Genomic DNA, 19,661 nt, shown 5'->3' on the forward strand with positions numbered 1-19,661 from the left:
ATGATCGAATTACAGGAATACAGATTAAAAAGGAGAAATATAAGCTGAGGGCCTTTGCAGAAGATTTGGTGTTTATGTCGGAAGAACCTTTAAAGGGAATTGAAATTTTAATGAAAAAATTAAAAGAATTTGGAGCAGTGGCAGGGTTCAAAGTTAATAAACAGAAAACAAAATTTTAACAAAGAATATCAATGTTCAAGAAAAAAAAGTTGATGGATAAGATTGGCTTCCAAATTGAAAAGAAAGTAAAATATTTGGGAGTCTTTTTGACAAATATGAATTGTATGCTTTTTCAAAATAACTATGTTAAAGTGTGGAATGAAATTAAACAAGACCTATTAAAATGGGAAAAATTACAACTATCACTTTTGGGAAGAATTGCAACCATCAAAATGAATGTATTACCTAGAATGTTATTTTTGTTTCAAATGATACCCATTATTACATAGGATTTACCTTTTAAGCAGTGGCAGAGAGATATAACGAAGTTTATATGGCAACCAAAAAAACCAAGAGTTAAAATAAAAATTTTACAAGATGCAAAGGAAAGAGGTGGCTTGGGATTACCAGATTTTAAAACCTATTTTTCTGCCTGCTGTGGATGAAGGAATGGGTGACGTTGAAAAATAGAAGTCTTTTAGAATTAGAAGGACATGAATTGAGACATGGATGGCATGGTTATTTGTGATATGAAAAAAAAGGTGAATGTAGATTTTAATAATCATTATGTAAGAAGGGCTGTATTTGGAATAAATATGAATTAAGGCTCTATCAAAAACTACCATACTGGATATCTTCACAAGAAGCAATACATAGAAGAGAATTTGATAGCATGCATAAATGGATAAGATATAATGATATACTGGAACTGTCACAAGGGGAATATAAGTTAAAATCAAGGGAAAACGTATTGGAAGAAGGTCATGTAAGTGGTTTTTATATTTGCAGATTAAAGAAAGGTTTAAAATAGATGAGAAAAATGGTAGATTTGAACAAACAGAATCTGAGTTTGAAACAGCATTGTGTACAAATGATGAACACGTTACTGCTAACCTGTATAAATTACTGTTAAGGTATGAGACAGAGGATAAGCAAGTAAAAGATTGTATGATAAAATGGGCACAAAATGTTGATCATAATATATCAATGGAATATATCAATGGAAGAGTGGGAAAGTATGTGGGGAAAAGATTTAAAATTTACTTTATGTACAAGTCTTAAAGAGAATTTTTATAAGATGATGTATTGATGGTATATGTCACTGTTTAAATTGTCTAAAATGTATAAAGGTGTTTCTGGAACATGTTGGAAATGTGAAGATCAGGAGGGAACATTTTATCATTTATGGTGGCCTTGTAAAAAAGCTAAAACGTTTTGGAAACGAATACAGTCTTTAGCTCAAAGAATATTAAAGACTATTATAGAATTAAAGCCAGAAACTTTTTTATTGGGACTAACAGATAAACACGTAAAAGAGAAGGGGGGAACCCTCTTTCTCTACATGACAACGGCTGCAAGGTTATTGTATGCACAAAAGTGGAAGAATGAAACAATACCAACTGTGAGCGAGTGGATCATGAAAATGATGGAACTGGCAGAGATGGCAAAACTGACTATTAAAGAAGGATCAACAACTAAATTTATGTTAGATTGGAAACCTTTTATAGAATTTGTACAAGAAATAGAGAAAAATGATATCTATGTGGAGTTTGAACTTTGAGATGGTTAATTCTCTTTTTTCGTCGTTGTTGTTGTTAAAATTAGGAGAGAAATGAGAATGTCTGTGAACTCAATGTATGATATATAACTAATATAAGAACTAGAAAATAATAATGAGCATTTGTTGTGTAAGGGGAGCCAAAGGTAGATATCTTACAGTCTTAAGAGATATTTTAGTGTATGTGTATTGTGTGTTTATGTTGTTGTTGTGTTTTGTTTTTCTTTTAAAAATAAACATTATTATATAAAAAAGAGAAGTCTATGTATGTATGAAATTAAGCGTAATTTATCATTGCTGAGCTGTAGTAATTATAAAGTTAATAAAGAGATTTGATAGCTTATCTGCATGTAGAGAAAAATTACATGGTACAGCTTACCTGGGACTGTAGACTGTAAGGTGGATTTTCATGTTTGAACACTATCTATCTATCTATCTATCTATCTATCTATCTATCTATCTGTCCACACACACACACACACACACACACACACGCACACACACAGCATGCAAGTAGAAAAGTAGCTAGACTAGAACCTTTTTTTGATATGCTACTTTTCTGCATGCAGCAAATTATTTTTAGTTATTTACAATTAGGATGAGTGGATTTCATAGAATCATAGAATAGTAGAGCTGGAAGGGGCCTAAAAGACCATCGAGTCCAATCCCCTGCTCAATGCAGGAATCCAAGTCAGAGTATCCCTGACAGATGGCTGTCCAGCCTCATCTTGGATGTCTCCACTGTGGGAGAGTCCACTACCTCCCTAGGTCATTGGTTCCATTGTCATATTGCTCTAACAGTTTCTCCTGATGTTCAGCCGGAATCTGGCTTCCTGTAACTTGAGCCCATTATTCCGTGTCCTGCATTCGGGGATGATCAAGAAGAGACCCTGGCCTTCCTCTCTGTGACAACCTTTCAAGTACTTGAACAGCGCTATCTTATCTCCCATCAGTCTTCTCTTCTCAAGGCTAAACATATCCAATTCTTTCAGTCTCTCTTCATAGGGCTTTGTTTCCAGTCCCCTGATCATCTTTGTTGCCCTCTTCTGAACCCTCTCCAGCTTGTCTGCATCCTTCTTAAAGTATGGTGCCCAGAACTGGACACAGTACTCCAGATGAGGCCTAACCAGTGTTGAGTAGAGGGGGACTAGTACTTCCCTGGATTTGGAAGCTATGCTTCTATTAATGCAGCCCAAAATAAAAAAAAAAAAAGCATTTGCCTTTTTTGCAGCCACATCACATTGTTGGCTCATATTCAGCTTGTGATCTACCACAATTCCAAGGTCCTTCTCGCTTGTAGTGTTGTTGAGCCACATATCCCCCATCTTGTAACTGTGCATTTAGTTTCTTTTTCCTAGGTGCAGAACTTGGCATTTATCCCTATTAAATTTCATTCTGTGGGTTTCTGCCCAGCACTCCAGCCTATCAAGATCACTTTGAATTTTGTTTCTGTCTTCCAAAGTATTAGCCATCCCGCCCAAGTTTGTGTCATCTGCAAATTCGATCAGCATTCCCTGCACCTCCTCCTCCAAGTTATTAATAAAAATGTTGAAGAGCACTGGGCCCAGAACTGAGCCCTGCGGTACCCCGCTCGTTACCTCTCCCCAGTTGGAGAAGATCCCATTGATAATCATTCTTTGAGTCCGATTCTGTAGCCAGCTGTGGATCCACCGGATCGTTGTTTCATCTAGCCCACTTTGAGCTAGTTTGCTCATCAGGAAATCATGGGGCACTTTGTCGAAAGCTTTGCTGAAGTCGAGGTATATTATGTCCACAGCATTCCCACAGTCCACAAGGGAGGTTACTTGATGAAAAATGAGATCAGATTCGTCTGGCAGGATTTGTTTTTGACAAATCTATGTTGGCTTTGAGTAATCACTGCCTTGTTTCCAAGGTGCTTCCAGATGGATTGCTTTATCATCTGCTCCAGAATTTTCCCAGGGATTGATGTCAGACCGACTGGTCTGTAGTTCCCAGGTTCCTCCTTTTTACCCTTTTTGAAGATAGGGACAACATTAGCCCTCCTCCAGTCATCTGGCACTTCACCCGTCGTCCATGATATCTTAGAGAATAGGCAGTGGTTCTGAGAGTTCTTGTGCCAGCTCCTTTATTACTCTAGGGTGCAGTTCATCTGGCCCTGGAGATTTGAACTCATTCAAAGTAACTGAGTGTTCCTTGACCATATGCCTATTGATCTCAAGCTGCGATCCTGTCCCTTCAGCCTGTACTTCGCCTTTGCCAGGGGGGTCATAGACCCTCTCTGGGGAGAAGACTGAGCCAAAGTAGGAACTGAGCACTTCTCCCTTTTCTTTGTCATGTTATCATTTTGCCATCCTTATTTAATAGCTGAACCACCATTTCTTTCCTCTGTCTTTTACTATGCACGTAGCTGAAGAAAGCCTTTTTGTTGCTTTTAACATCCCTCGCCAACCTCAGCTTGTTCTCAGCTTTAGCCTTCCTGACACCATCCGTGCAATCCTGTGCTACCTGCCTGTACTCTTCCTTTGTTGCTTGGTCTTCTGTCCACTTCCTATATGTGTCCTTTTTTGTTTTCAGGTAATCTCTAAGCTTTTTGTGAAGCCACATTGGCTTCTTCTGTTGTCTTCCACCTTTTCTTCTTGCTGGAATTGTTTGAATTGTGCCCTGAGAATTTCCTTTTTTAAAAGCTCCCACCCATCTTGGAATCCTTTTCTTGTTAGTGTCACTTGCCATGGGACATTACTGATCATTGTTGTGAGTTGATTAAAATCAGCTTTCCTAAAATTCAGGGTATGCGTTTGGCTACACTCGGCTTTTGCTTCTTTTAGAACCAAGAACTCAAGTATAACATGGTCGCTTTCCCCCAGAGTTTCTGTAACTGCTACTTTATCCACTAAGTCATCTCTGTTGGTTAGGATCAAGTCAAGAATAGCTAATCCTCTAGTTCCTTCCTCTACTTTCTGTAGGAGGAATTTATCCGCCACACAAGTCAGGAATTTCCTGGAGGGGCCATGTTTTGCAGAATGTGTCTCCCAACAAATATCAGGGAAACTGAAATCCCCCATTACTACTACATCATGCTTCCTTGAAACATTGGCTATTTGCTTTTCAAAAGTTTCATCCTCGTCTTCTCCTTGATTGGATGGCCGGTAGTAGACTCCGACCACCAGTTTCCTTTTATTCTTTGCTCCATTTATTTTAACCCAGATGCTCTCGATGGGGCTACCAAGCTCATCATCCTGTATTTCTGTGTAGAGATATGTATTTTTCACATATAGTGCAACCCCACCTCCCTTTCTGTTCCTCCTGTTCTTTTAGAACAAGTTATATCCTTCAATTGCTGTATTCCAGTCATGAGAGTCATCCCACCAAGTCTCAGTTACAACTATCAAGTCATAATTTCCCTCCTGTATTAAGAGTTCAAGTTCGTTCTGTTTGTTTCCCATACTCTGGGCATTAGTATATAGACATCGAAGACCATGTGCTTCATGGTCTGGCTTTCTTCCTACATGTGTCTGAAGACTATTATTGGGCGCTATTAGAGCTGTTTTCTCCATTGCGGTGCATGATTGTTACCCCTAACTTTACGTCTCTCTTCCCTGTAGCATTCAGTTTAAAGCCCTCCTAATGAAGTTCTTCATGCTGTGGCCAAACACATTCTTCCCAGCCTTTGTGAGGTTCAACCCATCCCTTGCCCATCTTCCAGGAAGTATAGCCCGTGGTCCCAGAATCCAAATCTCTCTCGTCGGCACCACCTACATAACCAGTCATTCACCCGGAGTATTTTTCTTTCCCTTTCTATCCCTTTTTTGACTACTAGAAGGATGGATGAGAAAACTATCTGGGCCCCAAAGTTCTTCAGTTTCCTTCCCAAAGCCTCAAAGTCTGACGTGATTTCTTCATAGCTCTGCTTGGTGGTATCATTTGTTCCCACGTGGATGAGAAGAAAGGGATATCTATCAGTGGGCTTTATGAGTGCAGGAAACCCTTCAGTCACATCTCCAATCCATCCTCCCAGGAGACAGCATACCTGAGTCCACGGGTCTTCGTGACATACTTGGGTTTCGATCCCAAGCAGCAAGGAGTCTCCCACTCCTCCTCCTCTTCTTCTTGTTGTAGGCCTTGGTTTCATCGCCTCTGCTTGACTGACCTTCAGTGGATCTATTCTCTCTCTCCCTCTCTCTCTCTTACTAGAACCCTTACTACATTGAGAATTAAAGAGCATGCTACCTCTGAGCACACTGGGGCTAGGAAACTGCAGAGGTATCTGCAGTGGCTATGGAGCACCCAAAGGGTCAAAATTAGCATACTCTCTAATATTCACTCTTTTGGCACGTAGCCGCTATGGATGCCATTTTGAAAAAAATGTCCACAGTGCTTGCGTGTGTGGGGTGGAGTGGAAGTGCAGCCTACAAGGGGAGTCCAGGGGGTAAAAATGGCCCCTGAAGCTCCTGCAGTTAATCATAGAATCATAGAATAGTAGGGTTGGAAGGGGCCTACAAGGCCATCGAGTCCAACCCCCTGCTCAATGCAGGAATCCAAGTCAGAGCATCCCTGACAGATGGCTGTCCAGCCTCAACTTGAACACCTCCAGTGTGGGAGAGCCCACCACCTCCCTAGGTAATTGGTTCCATTGTCGTACTTCTCTAACAGTCAGGAAGTTTTTCCTGATGGTCAGCCGAAATCTGGCTTCCTGTCACTTGAGCCCATTATTCCATGTCCTGCACGCTGGGATGATCAAGAAGAAATCCTGTTCTTCCTCTCTTTGACAACCTTTCAAGTACTTGAAGAGGGCTATCATATCTCCCCTTCTTCTCCCCTGTCTTCTCTTCTCAAGGCTAAACATGCCCAGTTCTTCCAGTCTCTCTTCATAGGGATTTGTTTCCAGTCCCCTCATCATCTTTATTGTCCTCCTCTGAACCCTCTCCAGTTTGTCTGCATCCTTCTTAAAGTGTGGTGCCCAGAACTGGACACAGTACTCCAGATGAGGCCTAACCAATGCTGAGTAGAGGGGAACTAGTTCTTCCCAGGATTTGGAAGCTCTGCTTCTATTAATGCAGCCCAAAATAGCATTGGCCTTTTTTGCAGCCACATCACATTGTTGGCTCATATTCAGCTTGTGATCGACAACAATTCCAAGATCCTTCTCGCTTGAGCCATGTATCCTCCATCTTGTAACTGTGCATTTGGTTTCTTTTTCCTAGGTGCAGAACTTGGCATTTATCCCTATTAAATGTCATTCTTTTGTTTTCTGCCCAGCGTGCCAGTCTATCCAGATCACTTTGAATTTTGTTTCTATCTTCCAAAGTATTAGCTATCCCGCCCAATTCTGTGACATTTGCAAATTTTATCAGCATTGCCTACCCCACTCTAAAATGAGTATGTAAAATGCATAATTATGTGCTACAAATACATAAAGGTAGTAAATAATTCTTAATGTAATGTATATCTCCTTCATTCAAACTGTTATAGGTACCAAACAAATAGTTATTAGTTGTTGAATTATTTTCGGTGTGGTTTCATATATGATGAAATCAGCTTTATTCTCCCCTCCCCACATTTTACTCACTAAAAGAACAGGTTCAAAGCTGCAGTATGAAAGATTAAATTGAAAATTAATTGCTATCCACAGAGATGGCTTACCTTTTTCTTCAAAATAAGGTTTTCTTCTTTGAAGTCTGCTATATTTTGTAGATATTCAGATTTTAAATGAGCCATTTCATTCTTCAGGTTTGAAATCTCCTCATCTGCCTTTGCTACCTCCAAGACAGCAGTGTCGTTGGCTTCCTGAAGATCGCTGATCTGGCTTTTAAGGGTCACTATATATCAACATCGAAACACACACAATAGGCACACAATCCAGCCATGTTTGAGCTCTCTTGGGTCCCATTGTCCTTAAGGCTGCAACCCTATGCACACTTACCTGGATGTGAGTTCAGTGGGGCTTGGACATTGGATAGTGCTGAGAATGTTTTCTCACTGAAATAAAAGGGACTTCAAAATGCTTAGCTTGCAGCTCAATCCTATGTTTGTTTACTCTAAAGTAATGGCCAATGAGGCTTTCTCCCAAGTTCGTAATATGCATATGCTTACAGTCTGGATTGGACTGCGCCTAATATTTGTAGAGGAAGGAAAATGTTACAAAATTAAGGCATGAAGAATTCACTATGGGTCTGAATGCTAGCCATTACACTACATCACTGTGCAAGTAAAAGATATCTGTATGTTAGGGGAAACTGCAGACCATAGGCAATATCTTGAACTTTTTAAGTGGTGGCATTGAGGTAGACATTCTGTGTGTATACCACTGCAATAATCTTGACTAAAATTTCAAAGCAAATTCTTCCAGCTTGAATTAGTTTGCAAAACTTTAGTTTTGTTCACTATTTCCTGAGGTTTTTTAATTACTTCCCCCCTAAAATTTGTAAATATAATGCATTCATCTGATGCTCAACTTCATTGCCTTCAACTGTAAGAGTTAAGAATTTTAAAACTTTCAGAAGTGACAAATTCAAAGAGTTAATTTAAAATCTGAATGTTTGCCAAATTTGTGTAAAATGTGGTTACAGACATTTGTCTTGTCCTAGCTAAAGGACCACAAGGAACACTTCCTCCTGTACCAACCCTGCATTAAGTTAGTCAGACGAGGCTCTTTTCAGAGTTTCATCTGTAGGAGAAGTGCATTATGCATTCATGAAGGAGAGTTTTCTCTAGTGGCACCCAACTCTGGAATGCCCTCCACTGGTGCCAACATTGTACGCTTTTAGGTCAACATGTTTTTATTTGCCCAAGCATTTAAAATTGATTGTATGGTTTTAGCTGGTTGAATAGTTTTCTCTATCATCTCTCAATGTTATTGTTTATGATTAATTTATATTGTAGTTTGAAGTTTTATGTATACTGCCCTGGAACCCATTTTAAAAATAAATAAAGCCCTTGTCTAAGACTGGTAGCTTTTTTGTAAATACCCATAACTGTCCAACAGATCATGGCTCATCATCTTTCATCATGTATGTCATTGCAGAGACACACTGTGGCGATACATCTCTCCAGTATGGTACACATGACAAAGAAGCAGAGAACAGAATGGGTGGTGCTGCAGCATCAGTTAATGTTGGGTTGTCTCTGGCTACCATTACAATTAATAGTGGGATTGTAGCGAACCCTAACATCCATCCTAGGCCCTTGGAGGAGCCGAATTTGGCTTCAAGGTTTCTCCAAATTGCTGTTTTAAATTCATAGAAATTAATAAACAAAGCATCATATGGACTGATACATATAAAAGCAAAGTAGCACATGTTCAAGTGAAAAATTAAAAGCACTGAATGTTGAACAAAACTAAAAAGGTACAGTGTCTTCATACCAATCAGTTGCTGCAGAATTACAGGAGAACTGCATTCAAATTTCAGCAGGCTGAGAGATGACTCCTCTTTGTTAAGAACATCTTTCTCCTACAACATGAATGCATTTGTATCAGTTTATTTTGTTGAGAAAAATGTAGTATGTTTTTGTCTTCACTTTTTCTTGATCTGATTTTTTTAAAAATTGTAATATTATTTTTCTCCTTTCTCTTATTTATAAACTTCCTTTCTCACTCTGTTATGCTTTCTGTGGTATAAATACATTAAGCTTCTCTGAATTTCTGTCCTGTATAGTGATTGCAGCCCTGACTAAGAGTCTGCAACAGTTTACCCACTGAACTATTTTTATCCTTTTGAGTTCTTGCCATTGCCATCTGTCTTGTGCGTACAACCTAGATTATCTACTTTGGAAGGATTTCAGTTTACTTGACTTACAACTCTTTTCTTCCAGAAGTAGAGTCGTACAAATATACAGTTTCATCAATCAATTATACCAATTTTCCAGTACAGGCTGACAAAGCCTACTGACAAGAAGGGAAGAAGGGAAATAATGGATAACCACAAACATTTTTGCTAATTGGTTATAATTGGTATAGGTCACTTTACTCCTGCAGCTATCAGGTGCTTATTTAAAAAAGGAGTCTTATCCTTTCCCTTTTGTTTTTTGTACTTAACAGCATGGCTGAGCTAAGGACATCAGCAGCAAAGATGTTAAACTTGTGGCTGAAACTGAGACCAGGCTGTGTGGGTACTTCATTTGCCCAAGGGAATATTTAAGTTACTTCTTCAAGAGGCAGCCCATCGTGGTACTCAAAAAGCTCCCTCAATAGAACAGCTAACTTTCTAGTGTAGCACCCTATAAAGTTGGCTTCCAGAATTGGGCATCCATGGGCACTGCAGAGATCACCTTTGAGACCATGAGGCCTTCAATCCCAAGATTTTTTTTAAAAAAAATGTTTTTGCATATGCTCAAGTTGAAATTAAAATAAATGCACTGAATGCTGAATAACATTCAATTAACAATTAACAAGGTGTGATACCATAACTACTGCAAGCCAAAATGATGGCCATGGATCCCGCCACCCACCACCTTCTTTTCCTCAGAATGCCTCTGGGCCCTAGGATCCATAGATGTGTTCTGCAATTTTAGGATGGTTTTGTTGATACTCCATGTAAAAATTATGAAGATCCATAAGAATCTGTGCCTTGGATTGATGTTTTTGTGTCAAGGTAGCGCTGGCTAGTGCTGGATCTGTGATTGTTTAAATCATAGCTATTAATGTATGCTTTAATTTGATGGTAGTTTGGGGTGGGTGGGAGCAGGATCTCATGTAAAAATCAATGCAAATTCATGATTAGACTTTTTTCACCCTATCATTTTGTGATTGGCCATGTACACTTTTGTGTACATGTAAATTGGCAGTCATTTTGTGGTGGTACCCGCAGCACTTTCACAAGATCTCAAATGCGCTGCTGGGTCTGAAAAAAATTGGAAACCCTATATATAAGATATGAGGAGCTGTCACCGGAAGGAATTTTTGCTACTTCTCCCAGGTCTAAGTTGGTCTCAAGCAGGGGTCTTTCCCAATCATACTCCTGGACATTCGAACCTGGACCCTTCTACATGCAAAGCATATGCTGTATCACTTGCACATAAGTAACTTCTATAACTTTTATGTAATTAGAAATATGGCCCCTGATTTTTATGTTATGAATTCAGGCTTCTGTCTAGAGTCAGTTGTTCAGTTCTGCCGGGATTGTTATCTGCAAGTCTCTTGAAGCACAGATCTTTGGACAATGTTACATAGAAGATGTAGCTTACTGGCAACAGAAATGCAAAGACCTGTAACATGTGACGCATCCTGAAGTACCTAATCCTAGAGTTGGCAAAGAAATGTTGTTTTGGAGATATTTTTATTAGTAAATTGAAGTCTTCTCTATAAGTCTGTAATAAATAAACAAAAAGGCTTTTGAGTTTATTTTTTACCCTGGGCCACAAGAAGCCTCCAAGGAACCTTAAAAATCACTGCACTGCACTATCTGCTAGTGCCATACTACTGAAATAGGTTGTATTTATGCCCTGCCTTTCTACCAAAAATGGCACTTAAGGAGGCTTCCAGGCACAATTAAAATTGATTAAAAGAATAAAACAATACATTAAAATACAACAAAAATTTAATTACAGAATTAAATAAAAATGTAAAAAGCACCCAACCCAGCAGACCCATTTACAGGCCAAAGGCCTTCTTGAATGAAGCGGTCTTAGCCTACCAGGGGAAGGACAACAGAGAGGGAGTGAACCTAGCTTTCTTTGGGAGGGAGTTCCACAGCCTTGGTGCAACCACCAAAAAGGGCCTCTCTCAGGTCACCACCAAATGCGCCTCTGAAGGTGGCAGTCTCAAAAGAAGGACCTCTCCAGAAGAGTATTCTTCTTGTATTCTCTATTCTTCCTATCTATGTGGACCATTTATCCCAATTGCTATATTTATTTTTAAAAGTGTATCACACAGAACATGATGAAAAAAATGTAGGGTTTTTTTTTAAAGGCAACCCTTTACCTTCCTATAAAGCTTTCCATCATCAGCAAGATGCAGACTCTGTCTCTGCAAGAGTAGTTGGCCTTCAGTCTGCACTTTCTTGATAGGTTGATTAAGGTCCTGTTTGTTCTCAGTTGGAGATTTTAGCAGAAACTCCGACAGCACAGGAGACTCTCCTGTCTTTGTTGGCTAACCAAAAAACAAAAATGTCAGATAATATTTCAAGCATTTGACTTCACTTGTGCTATCAAATGAGAACTAACTATTACACAGTAACGGGCACTGTGACGCATGCTGTTTCCTATTTATTAGGCAGACAGAAAAGCTCTTTTTTAAAGTCTGTTTTAAGCAGAACACAGGGCTTGTGCATTTGTACAAACTAAATACTTCATTTGTACATTACTACTATTATTACAGCATTTATATACTGCATTACAGCTACTTGGTGGCCCTCAAAGTAGATAAGTCAATAAAATACAAAAATAAAACAAATTCAAATTAACAAGCCAATCACGGTAACTACAATGATTCTCTATGCAACAAAGATGGCAAAGAAGCTCAGTTCAGATGCTCAGGTGCTAGATTCAAAGTTGTTACTGCAAATAACACTTGTTGAAAAACATACATTTGCTTTATCGCTATTTGAAATATGAGGAAGTACAATCACCATAGTACAAGTTTCTATCCCCATTAGCTCTGTTTGGGGGGCTAGTTCTTCGCACTCCTTAATAACAATTTTGCTTTCTACTATAAGACCAGGAATGGCACCCTAGTAATGTTTAGTCATTCAAATTGTGCAGTGTGACATAACAGCACTCCAAGTTTCCCAGGCCTGGCTGTGCTTGATTTTCTGAAGTGAAGTGGGGAAACATGAAGGATGGTTTACTATGTCATGTGTTTTCTTTTAATAGATGTTACCTGGGGGAGAAGATGATGTGGGGCTGCTGTTTTTAGTTGCAACCAGTCACCCCCAACTTGTGTGTTAGTACAGCAGCTCTTGGATCAGACTGCAAGAGCCCTAACTGTAGTATTACTGTACACAGGACTCACAGCTTTTCCTGGCAAGCCTCCTTTGTGTCCTCTCCAATGTTGGGGTCCAAGTGTCAGAAAAGCACTGGCTGCAGACCTTTGCACAGCTGCAGGTAGGAAGCTTGTGAGGTCAGATCTCTGAGTGGACTCCTCTCTCAGAGAGAGAGAGATCTAAAAACTCCTTTCACCTCTGGGACACCTTCCTAGAGACCATAGGATTACACCTTAATTGACTTTCTACTAAAGAACAGTTTGTAGCAGATGGAGGCCCCACTTGCACGATCACTGCGGCTTAAACAAGGCATGATGACTTGTTTAAGCTGTGGTGTGTGCCAGGCATAATTTGCCTAATTACCAGCCCAGGCACAGCTTGTTCATGTTGTCTGAACCTGGGCGGCATGGCTTGTTTAAGGGGGAAACAACCTCAAATAACCCATGACCTGTTGTAGGGTTATTTGAGGGTTGTTTCCCCCTCAAGCCACGCCACCTGGGTTTGGACAACAAGCCATGCCAGGGCAGGTGATTAGACAAATGGTGCCTGGCATGAGCTGTGGCTTAAAGAAGCCACTGTGGCTAGTTTGAGCCATGGTGTTTGTGTGAACCAGGCCTCTGTCTGCTACCAACTGCTATTTACTAGAAGGTCAATTAAGGTGTAATCCTATGGTCTCTACAAAGGTGTTCCAGAGATGAACCGGGTCAATGTTAGTAACAGTTGCTGACTGTATAAATGGCACAAAGCTGGAGAATATGTATCCTTACACTGCGATTATAATGTCAATGCCAGGAAAAAGTTCTTAGGGTGTTTCCAGATTAGGCTTTTGTAGTGCAATCATCCTGCCTCATTCATGGAATTTTGCAGGGGGTCCAGAAAAAGTTGTCTTCAATTTGTATGCCCACCTCCTGTTTTCTCACCACATCTTCCCTTTCTGTTACCAGAAAGTCAATTGAAGAGAAAAATAGGGACAGTTGTACAGTGCCTTTAGATTGGTAACTCTAAGAGCCCTCCATCTGGAAGCACTCGTAACTTCATTTTTTTAACCAATATAAAAATGATAGATACATCATGATTTGTGGTTAGGCTTATTTTAAACAAAGCACAGCAAACCATAATAAAGGATACACTTACAACATCAATACAAAACTTACATTCCTCCTCCACCTTTCAAATTGCTGATGTTTGCATATGCTAACCATTTGAAGCTACAGAAACCACAATAGTCACTGGGATTAGTAGAAGCTCAGCGACTATACAGAAATGCAACTTAACAATATCACTGGGAATAATTAAGACCGCTGGAACATAAGTCTATCTAAAATGAGAAAAACAGTAGGTAAAACCATTTTTTGCAAACACTTAACAGGTAGGTACATTGAGACAAAAGTCCCTGAAGCCTGGATCTGGGAAATAAATACTGTAGCTTCTTTTAAAAAGAAAAAAAACCAAACACCACAAGCAGATATAATCGCTGTACAACTTCATATAAGCATAATCATACATTTTATACTTTAAACATTGATTGAAATGTTTTACTGAAGGTTATTTTTAAATAAGCTGCTAGCACAGCGCTATTGTTTTTGATTAGCAAGTGATCATTGTTCTATTCAGATTTTATAAAAAGAAAACCCAGTTTAACTGCACTTTCTCTTTTACCTCCACTATTTTATTTGGCTGGCCAGTGTTCATGCTTCCAGATTCAGCATCCCCAGTAATCCTTCTGTAATGGCAGTGCCCTCCATTTACATCCAGAAAAAGCTTTTGTGTTGGGAATCTAACCACCACCAAGCCAGAAGGCAGGGCTTTGTCAAAATGCGCAGCTTGAACAGCAGCTGCTGAAGTCTGGTTTAACATGTAAAAGGCAAGGAAGACAAGAGGGCCTCTTCTGAGCAAAATACACAAGCCACATTGATCTTTTAAATGCACAAACACACCATCCAGACTTTTAAAGAAGATTTGTGTCTTCCTGTCTGCCTATGATGAAAATGATCTATTATAAACAATCAATCTGGGTAACTAACACCATTCCCCCCCCTTTTTTATCCCATGTGTGGTGGATTTCACTGTATTACTTTTTTAATGACTTAGAACACATTTGCACAGATATCTGGAAGTTGGGGTTGGGGGGGGGGATCATACATGTATCCACTGCATATTTGACCCTCTGCCATACACATGTGCTGGGTTCCCTTTTTCTTTCACCTCCAGATGATCAAGCAGCAGGATGACGATGAGTGCAGAACCAGCATGGGCCATGACACCTAGACAATCAGCTTTGCATTATGAGCTCATGGAGGTCGAAGAGGACATGTTTGCTGTTTTCTCTCTCCCTTGAGGTGCATCTTGTACAACTGATTTACCATTAGCAAGAGGGCAAGGAACTGCCACACATACAAACATTCACACAATACAGTGAGAGTGGTATGTTGCTGGAAATCGGTTTCTGCTCCCTAATGTCCCCTGAGTGCCAGAACAAAATTCTGCCACAAGTGTGATGCTTCTCCATGCCATGTACACCGAGTCTGGGCTGTCAAGCTCTGTTAAGCAGGTCTGGGAAGGTAGGTGCTGGACATGGCCAGGGCTGATAGCACTGATTGTAGGGACTCCGGTAAAGCAGAATCCTTCTGAACTCCCAGTTTACTATATCCAGTCCAGACCCATGTATATTGCAACTGTCTAGACAGTAGGAACCAGTGGTGGGTAATTATCCCAGAGTAATTAACATAAAAGGGATGTAATCTTGTCTACCTAGTACTACAGTTCAAGCCACAACCAAGAAGGCATAACACAACCACCAGCTATGTTTACTTGTTCAGGTCATTTTCCGTAACTACAACTTGTGTATCAATGCTTAAACATAGTTGCTGTTCAGTGTGGTGTCAGATTTTTTAGCCCCCTTTAAAAGTGGATGTTGGGATTTTTTAAAATAAGGATCTACCTTTCCTCTTCCCTCCCCACTCCTTGGGTGTCATGTCTTCTTAGATAAAATGTCTGAGGGCAGGGTCTGTCTTTTTTCCCCCTTCTGATTATATATAAGCCGCTCTGGGAACCTTTTTGGCTGAGAAGTGGGATAAAAATACTTTGAATAAATACAAAATAAATCATTGTGCAATACCTGGGGCTTACTGCAGGCCGATGACAGTGTCTTTGTCATGTTCCCATATAACTCAAGCCCCACCCACTGCTAAGATTGGGGTCTGTGTGGTGTTCTATGCGGTCTAGAGGCAAGCTCCTCTTTATCTTTCTTTCAATGAAGCATTAATTCATAATTATACCTTCCATTTGCCTTAAGAGAGTCATGGATGTCAGACATTTCATCCAGCACAGCAGATATCATTATCCTTCTATGCCAGCTTTTAAATTTTTTTTGAAGTTTTTCATTTTATATAACTGGTGGTGCCCCATCTGTGGAATGCCATCTCCAGAGAGGCTTGCCTGTTGCTTAGGTGAAGTGCCAAGTGAACACCTTTTTATTCTCCCAGGCATTTTAAGGACTGTTTAAGAACTTCAAGATCTATGCACTGTTTCATTTTTGCAGCTGGTTTTATTTTGCTTTTATTATGCACTGTTTTACCCCCTGAAGCTGATTTTATTTTGCGCTATTTTATTACCATTGTTTATCAGGATTTTGTATTTTAGGTTTTTAATTCACCGGTACACTGCCCATAGAACTTCACTAGCTGGTCAGTCTTAAAGAGGAACAAATAAAAACAAACTTTTTCAAACCATTCAAATTATAATGTCACCACCTTTCTTGATATCTCTTTCACTTGCATTACCATTCCATATTCTGATAATTCTAAGCAGGGTTGCCAACCGGTCAGATCCCCCTCCCCCTACAAGCTGGGCTGCTTCTACCCCTTTAAAAGAGGTTTGACATGCAAAAATCAGCTGGTGAAGCTTTTTTCATTCCATTATTTCTTCCCTGACAGCCACAGTTGTTTATTATGAATGCTCTTCACTACCAGCACCATCCCTTTTCAATAATGCCTGTGTGAAAGATTTTGTATTGTTACCAAAATATTTTGGATATTTAATCATTAAGTAAAATGCTGGGCCAATGTAACTAAACCTGCAGTCCAAAAACATATGTAATATCTGAATTCATACTACATTCATGAAAACACAACTTTTTTTTTAACCTCATGAGTATTAGAATTGCTTTCCCAGCCAGCTGATGCTGAAGTATTGTATAAGTTGTTTGATGAAGCAGCAGCTGTCCAAAGCTGGTCAATCAAACCTGGATCTTGTTGATCAATGGCTGTAAAAAGGACACAAAGAAGAACAATATTGCACTGCTGACTCAATCAGCAACTTAAAAGAAGCTAGAAAATTATCCTGGTTACCTGAACTATGTACTTGATTAAATTGCATTTCAACTTCTGGAAGCTTCTCTGTTCTTGGGCCAAGTACAGATATGCACTGTGAACCATCTGAAGGTGGCTTTGGGAGGTTCACATCTCTGGGCCTAGGTGATCCAGTGCGAACTATGGGAAAAGCTGTCCTAGAGTCTAGTGTGTAAGCAATACTTGAATTATAGTCAAGCACATTAGTACATACTTTGAAAGAGGCTTCATCTCCAATTATATCACCTACAACATCTTGGTTATTGTCTGTTGTTGGTTTCTGTCCTCCATCTGTGCTTTCTTGAATGACACCTGAAAGATTTGCCAGTGTGCCCTGTGACTGGCTAGATCTCAAAACTTTCCATTCAAGAGGCAGGAGAGATTGATAAGAAGTTAAAGATAATATATTATCAGCAGAGCCTCCTATCCGATACCTTGAACGCTTCAAAGATTCCTCATCCTGGCTAGGTAAAGTCTGTGAATCCCAATCTGTTATCTGCACCAGTGGATCTCTTGGCTTGTTTCCAGCATCAGTGTGAATACTTTCCTTTGCAGTGGTATCTTGGACATCTCTGGTAGGTGCTAGAGAAGTCTCAAGTTGACATCCCTTCACTAGAAAATCAGGATTTTCTGTGGTTACATTTGATGTTGGATCCATTATGATTGTCAAATTCCATCAACTCTGATTGTCCTTTCTGAATCCTAATAACAGGAATAAAATAAACATCATGTTTAGACACAGCAAACATGAGGAATTTTCCCCTGCTCTTTTGCTGCTGGATTTTCATGCCAACATATTACTAGACAACATGTGTGAAGACGTAGTTCCTCTCTTACTGACCAATTCCAAAAAGATGCTGATTAGGGTGTAGACTCCCTCCCAAAATAGGTTTAGTTGGCCACATCTCTCTTGAGTTTTAGGATGGCTGCAATGACCGTTTTTTATCATTGTGCATTTAGGGAGCAATCCTATGGCCCCTAGACATTGTCTGAGGGGCCATAGGATACTGGGGATTCCCCCCTTTGAGGTCAGAGACAGCGCTCTGACCTCAGAAGGGGGAGTCGGAGATCTGCCCCCCTTCCCAACCCCTTGCAGCTGATGCAGAAAGAACCACTCCAGCTGCCCTCTGAGGTCAGAAAACTGACCTTGGAGAGGAGGAAAGGGGGCATTTTGGTGGGTGGGGAGGGGACCGGATAGGCCAGCATATGAGCTGTCCTGAGCCTCTTCTAGCCTCTTTTCCTTCCTTCCCCCTCTGAAGCACCATCAACTACATGGGCTAAAAAGCCCATTTAGTGAAAAATGCAGGGTGAGAGGACGGAGAGGCAAAGATCAGCTCTGCAGCTCCTCCTGCCCTGCACTGGATGATCGAAAGCCACCAAGTTCAGGGGCTTCTGATCATCAAGAGCACAAGCAATAGAATTGTGCCCTAAATCTGTTTTAACCTTCTGGTGTTGCAGTATATTTTAAAATGATTCAGTTGTCTCATCCTCATCTCATGTTGCTTTGTTAATGATTTACAGAGTGATCCTATGGTAGCTGGGGGGAGGGGGGAATGCTAAGAAATGGATGCTTCATGGAACAGATGCTAAGGACACTGCTGCTGGAGACCAGTGCTTCCTTCCAAAAAGCAAATTACATGTCATAACCAGAGAGGTCATTTAGCGAAGTGGCTCAATAGTATGGGTGCTGGTTTTTTGAACTCATAATTAGGTAGTATCTGAAAATACATTAGCTATCATTAACTATCTCAACTTAAGACACTGTAAATTAACAGAATAGCAGTATTAAAACGTATTTAGTGACATTTAATTTTTTGTGTCTAAAGCAATTATTTCTCAATATACTTTAAGAGCAATTTTTATGAGCATGCAATAACTATTTTTCAAGCTAGTTTGAATGTACATTTGGAAATGTTAATGTAAATTAAAGCAGTTCATGAAACTTATTTATGGACAGCAAAGACATCTCAAGCTACAGTGCATTCTTTATTGTTTGGAGGTATATTTTGAGGTATAATACTCTGGAATAATTTAACACAAGCATTAGGATACTTTCTTGATGGCTGTTTCACACTGAGGTTAACAGTACTGAAGCAAAATAATTCTTGAATATTCAGCCAACTTTGATTATTTTTGTGAAGGAATTTGCAAGGACAAAGAAGCATCTATTCCCCATTGGGATTTCTATCTTGACTTGTTACAGTGAATGCATTATTGTCAGTTTAACTGTGTTTGTGGGAATTGTGGCCTTTTATAAGTACTGCAGTGCTTCATATCCTTTCCCTCTACATGCAAATATGTAAACCTCCTGAAGATGGACTGGCGGGGATCGGGGCGGGTTAGAACATGTCTGTAAAAGGTTAGCTTGTTCCACAAGAAAGAGAGGACTGCTGGCCAGGGTGGAGGAAAACTCTTTCTGAGATGGTTGCTCTGGACTGATATATTGTTCCTGTGTCCTTGGGGATATACAATCCTTATATTATTGGACTTTTTGTATTTGTATATGTGCTTCTGAGCAACTAATACGTTAAACACTCAAAACATGAAGTGATTTACAACGGCTATCCTGTGACATGATTTGGTGTTAGTAGTGCAATTTTTGCAGCCCAAGGTTGAATTGGCAGTATAAGGGGCATTGCCCAGGTGAGCCCAAGAAGTTGTATTATCATACCCAAGAATACAACAGATCTAGTAGGT

The 19,661-nt window shown here is 39.9% G+C and overlaps 1 protein-coding gene across 4 annotated transcripts in view; it reads right to left on the reverse strand.

Annotated features, from left to right (window-relative positions):
* Positions 1 to 19,661, reverse strand: part of LOC146350005 (uncharacterized) — a 66,578-nt gene that overhangs the window by 23,307 nt on the left and 23,610 nt on the right. For 3 of the 4 annotated variants that reach the window (XM_084843974.1, XM_084843973.1, XM_084843975.1), the window contains 5 exons: positions 16,965 to 17,666; positions 16,761 to 16,879; positions 11,616 to 11,783; positions 9,060 to 9,147; positions 7,340 to 7,515 (listed from right to left, as the gene is read on the reverse strand). In XM_084843974.1, coding sequence (XP_084700100.1) covers positions 7,340 to 7,515; positions 9,060 to 9,147; positions 11,616 to 11,783; positions 16,761 to 16,879; positions 16,965 to 17,622 — 1,209 coding nt within the window. In that variant the 5' untranslated portion in view covers positions 17,623 to 17,666. The remainder of the gene's footprint in view (positions 1 to 7,339; positions 7,516 to 9,059; positions 9,148 to 11,615; positions 11,784 to 16,760; positions 16,880 to 16,964; positions 17,667 to 19,661) is intronic. The other variant, XM_084843977.1, reaches the window with a different exon arrangement.

Source organism: Heloderma suspectum, chromosome 3 (genome assembly GCF_057233095.1).
Source record: "Heloderma suspectum isolate Gila_16-S chromosome 3, 16-S_ref, whole genome shotgun sequence".
Taxonomy (NCBI): domain Eukaryota; kingdom Metazoa; phylum Chordata; class Lepidosauria; order Squamata; family Helodermatidae; genus Heloderma; species Heloderma suspectum.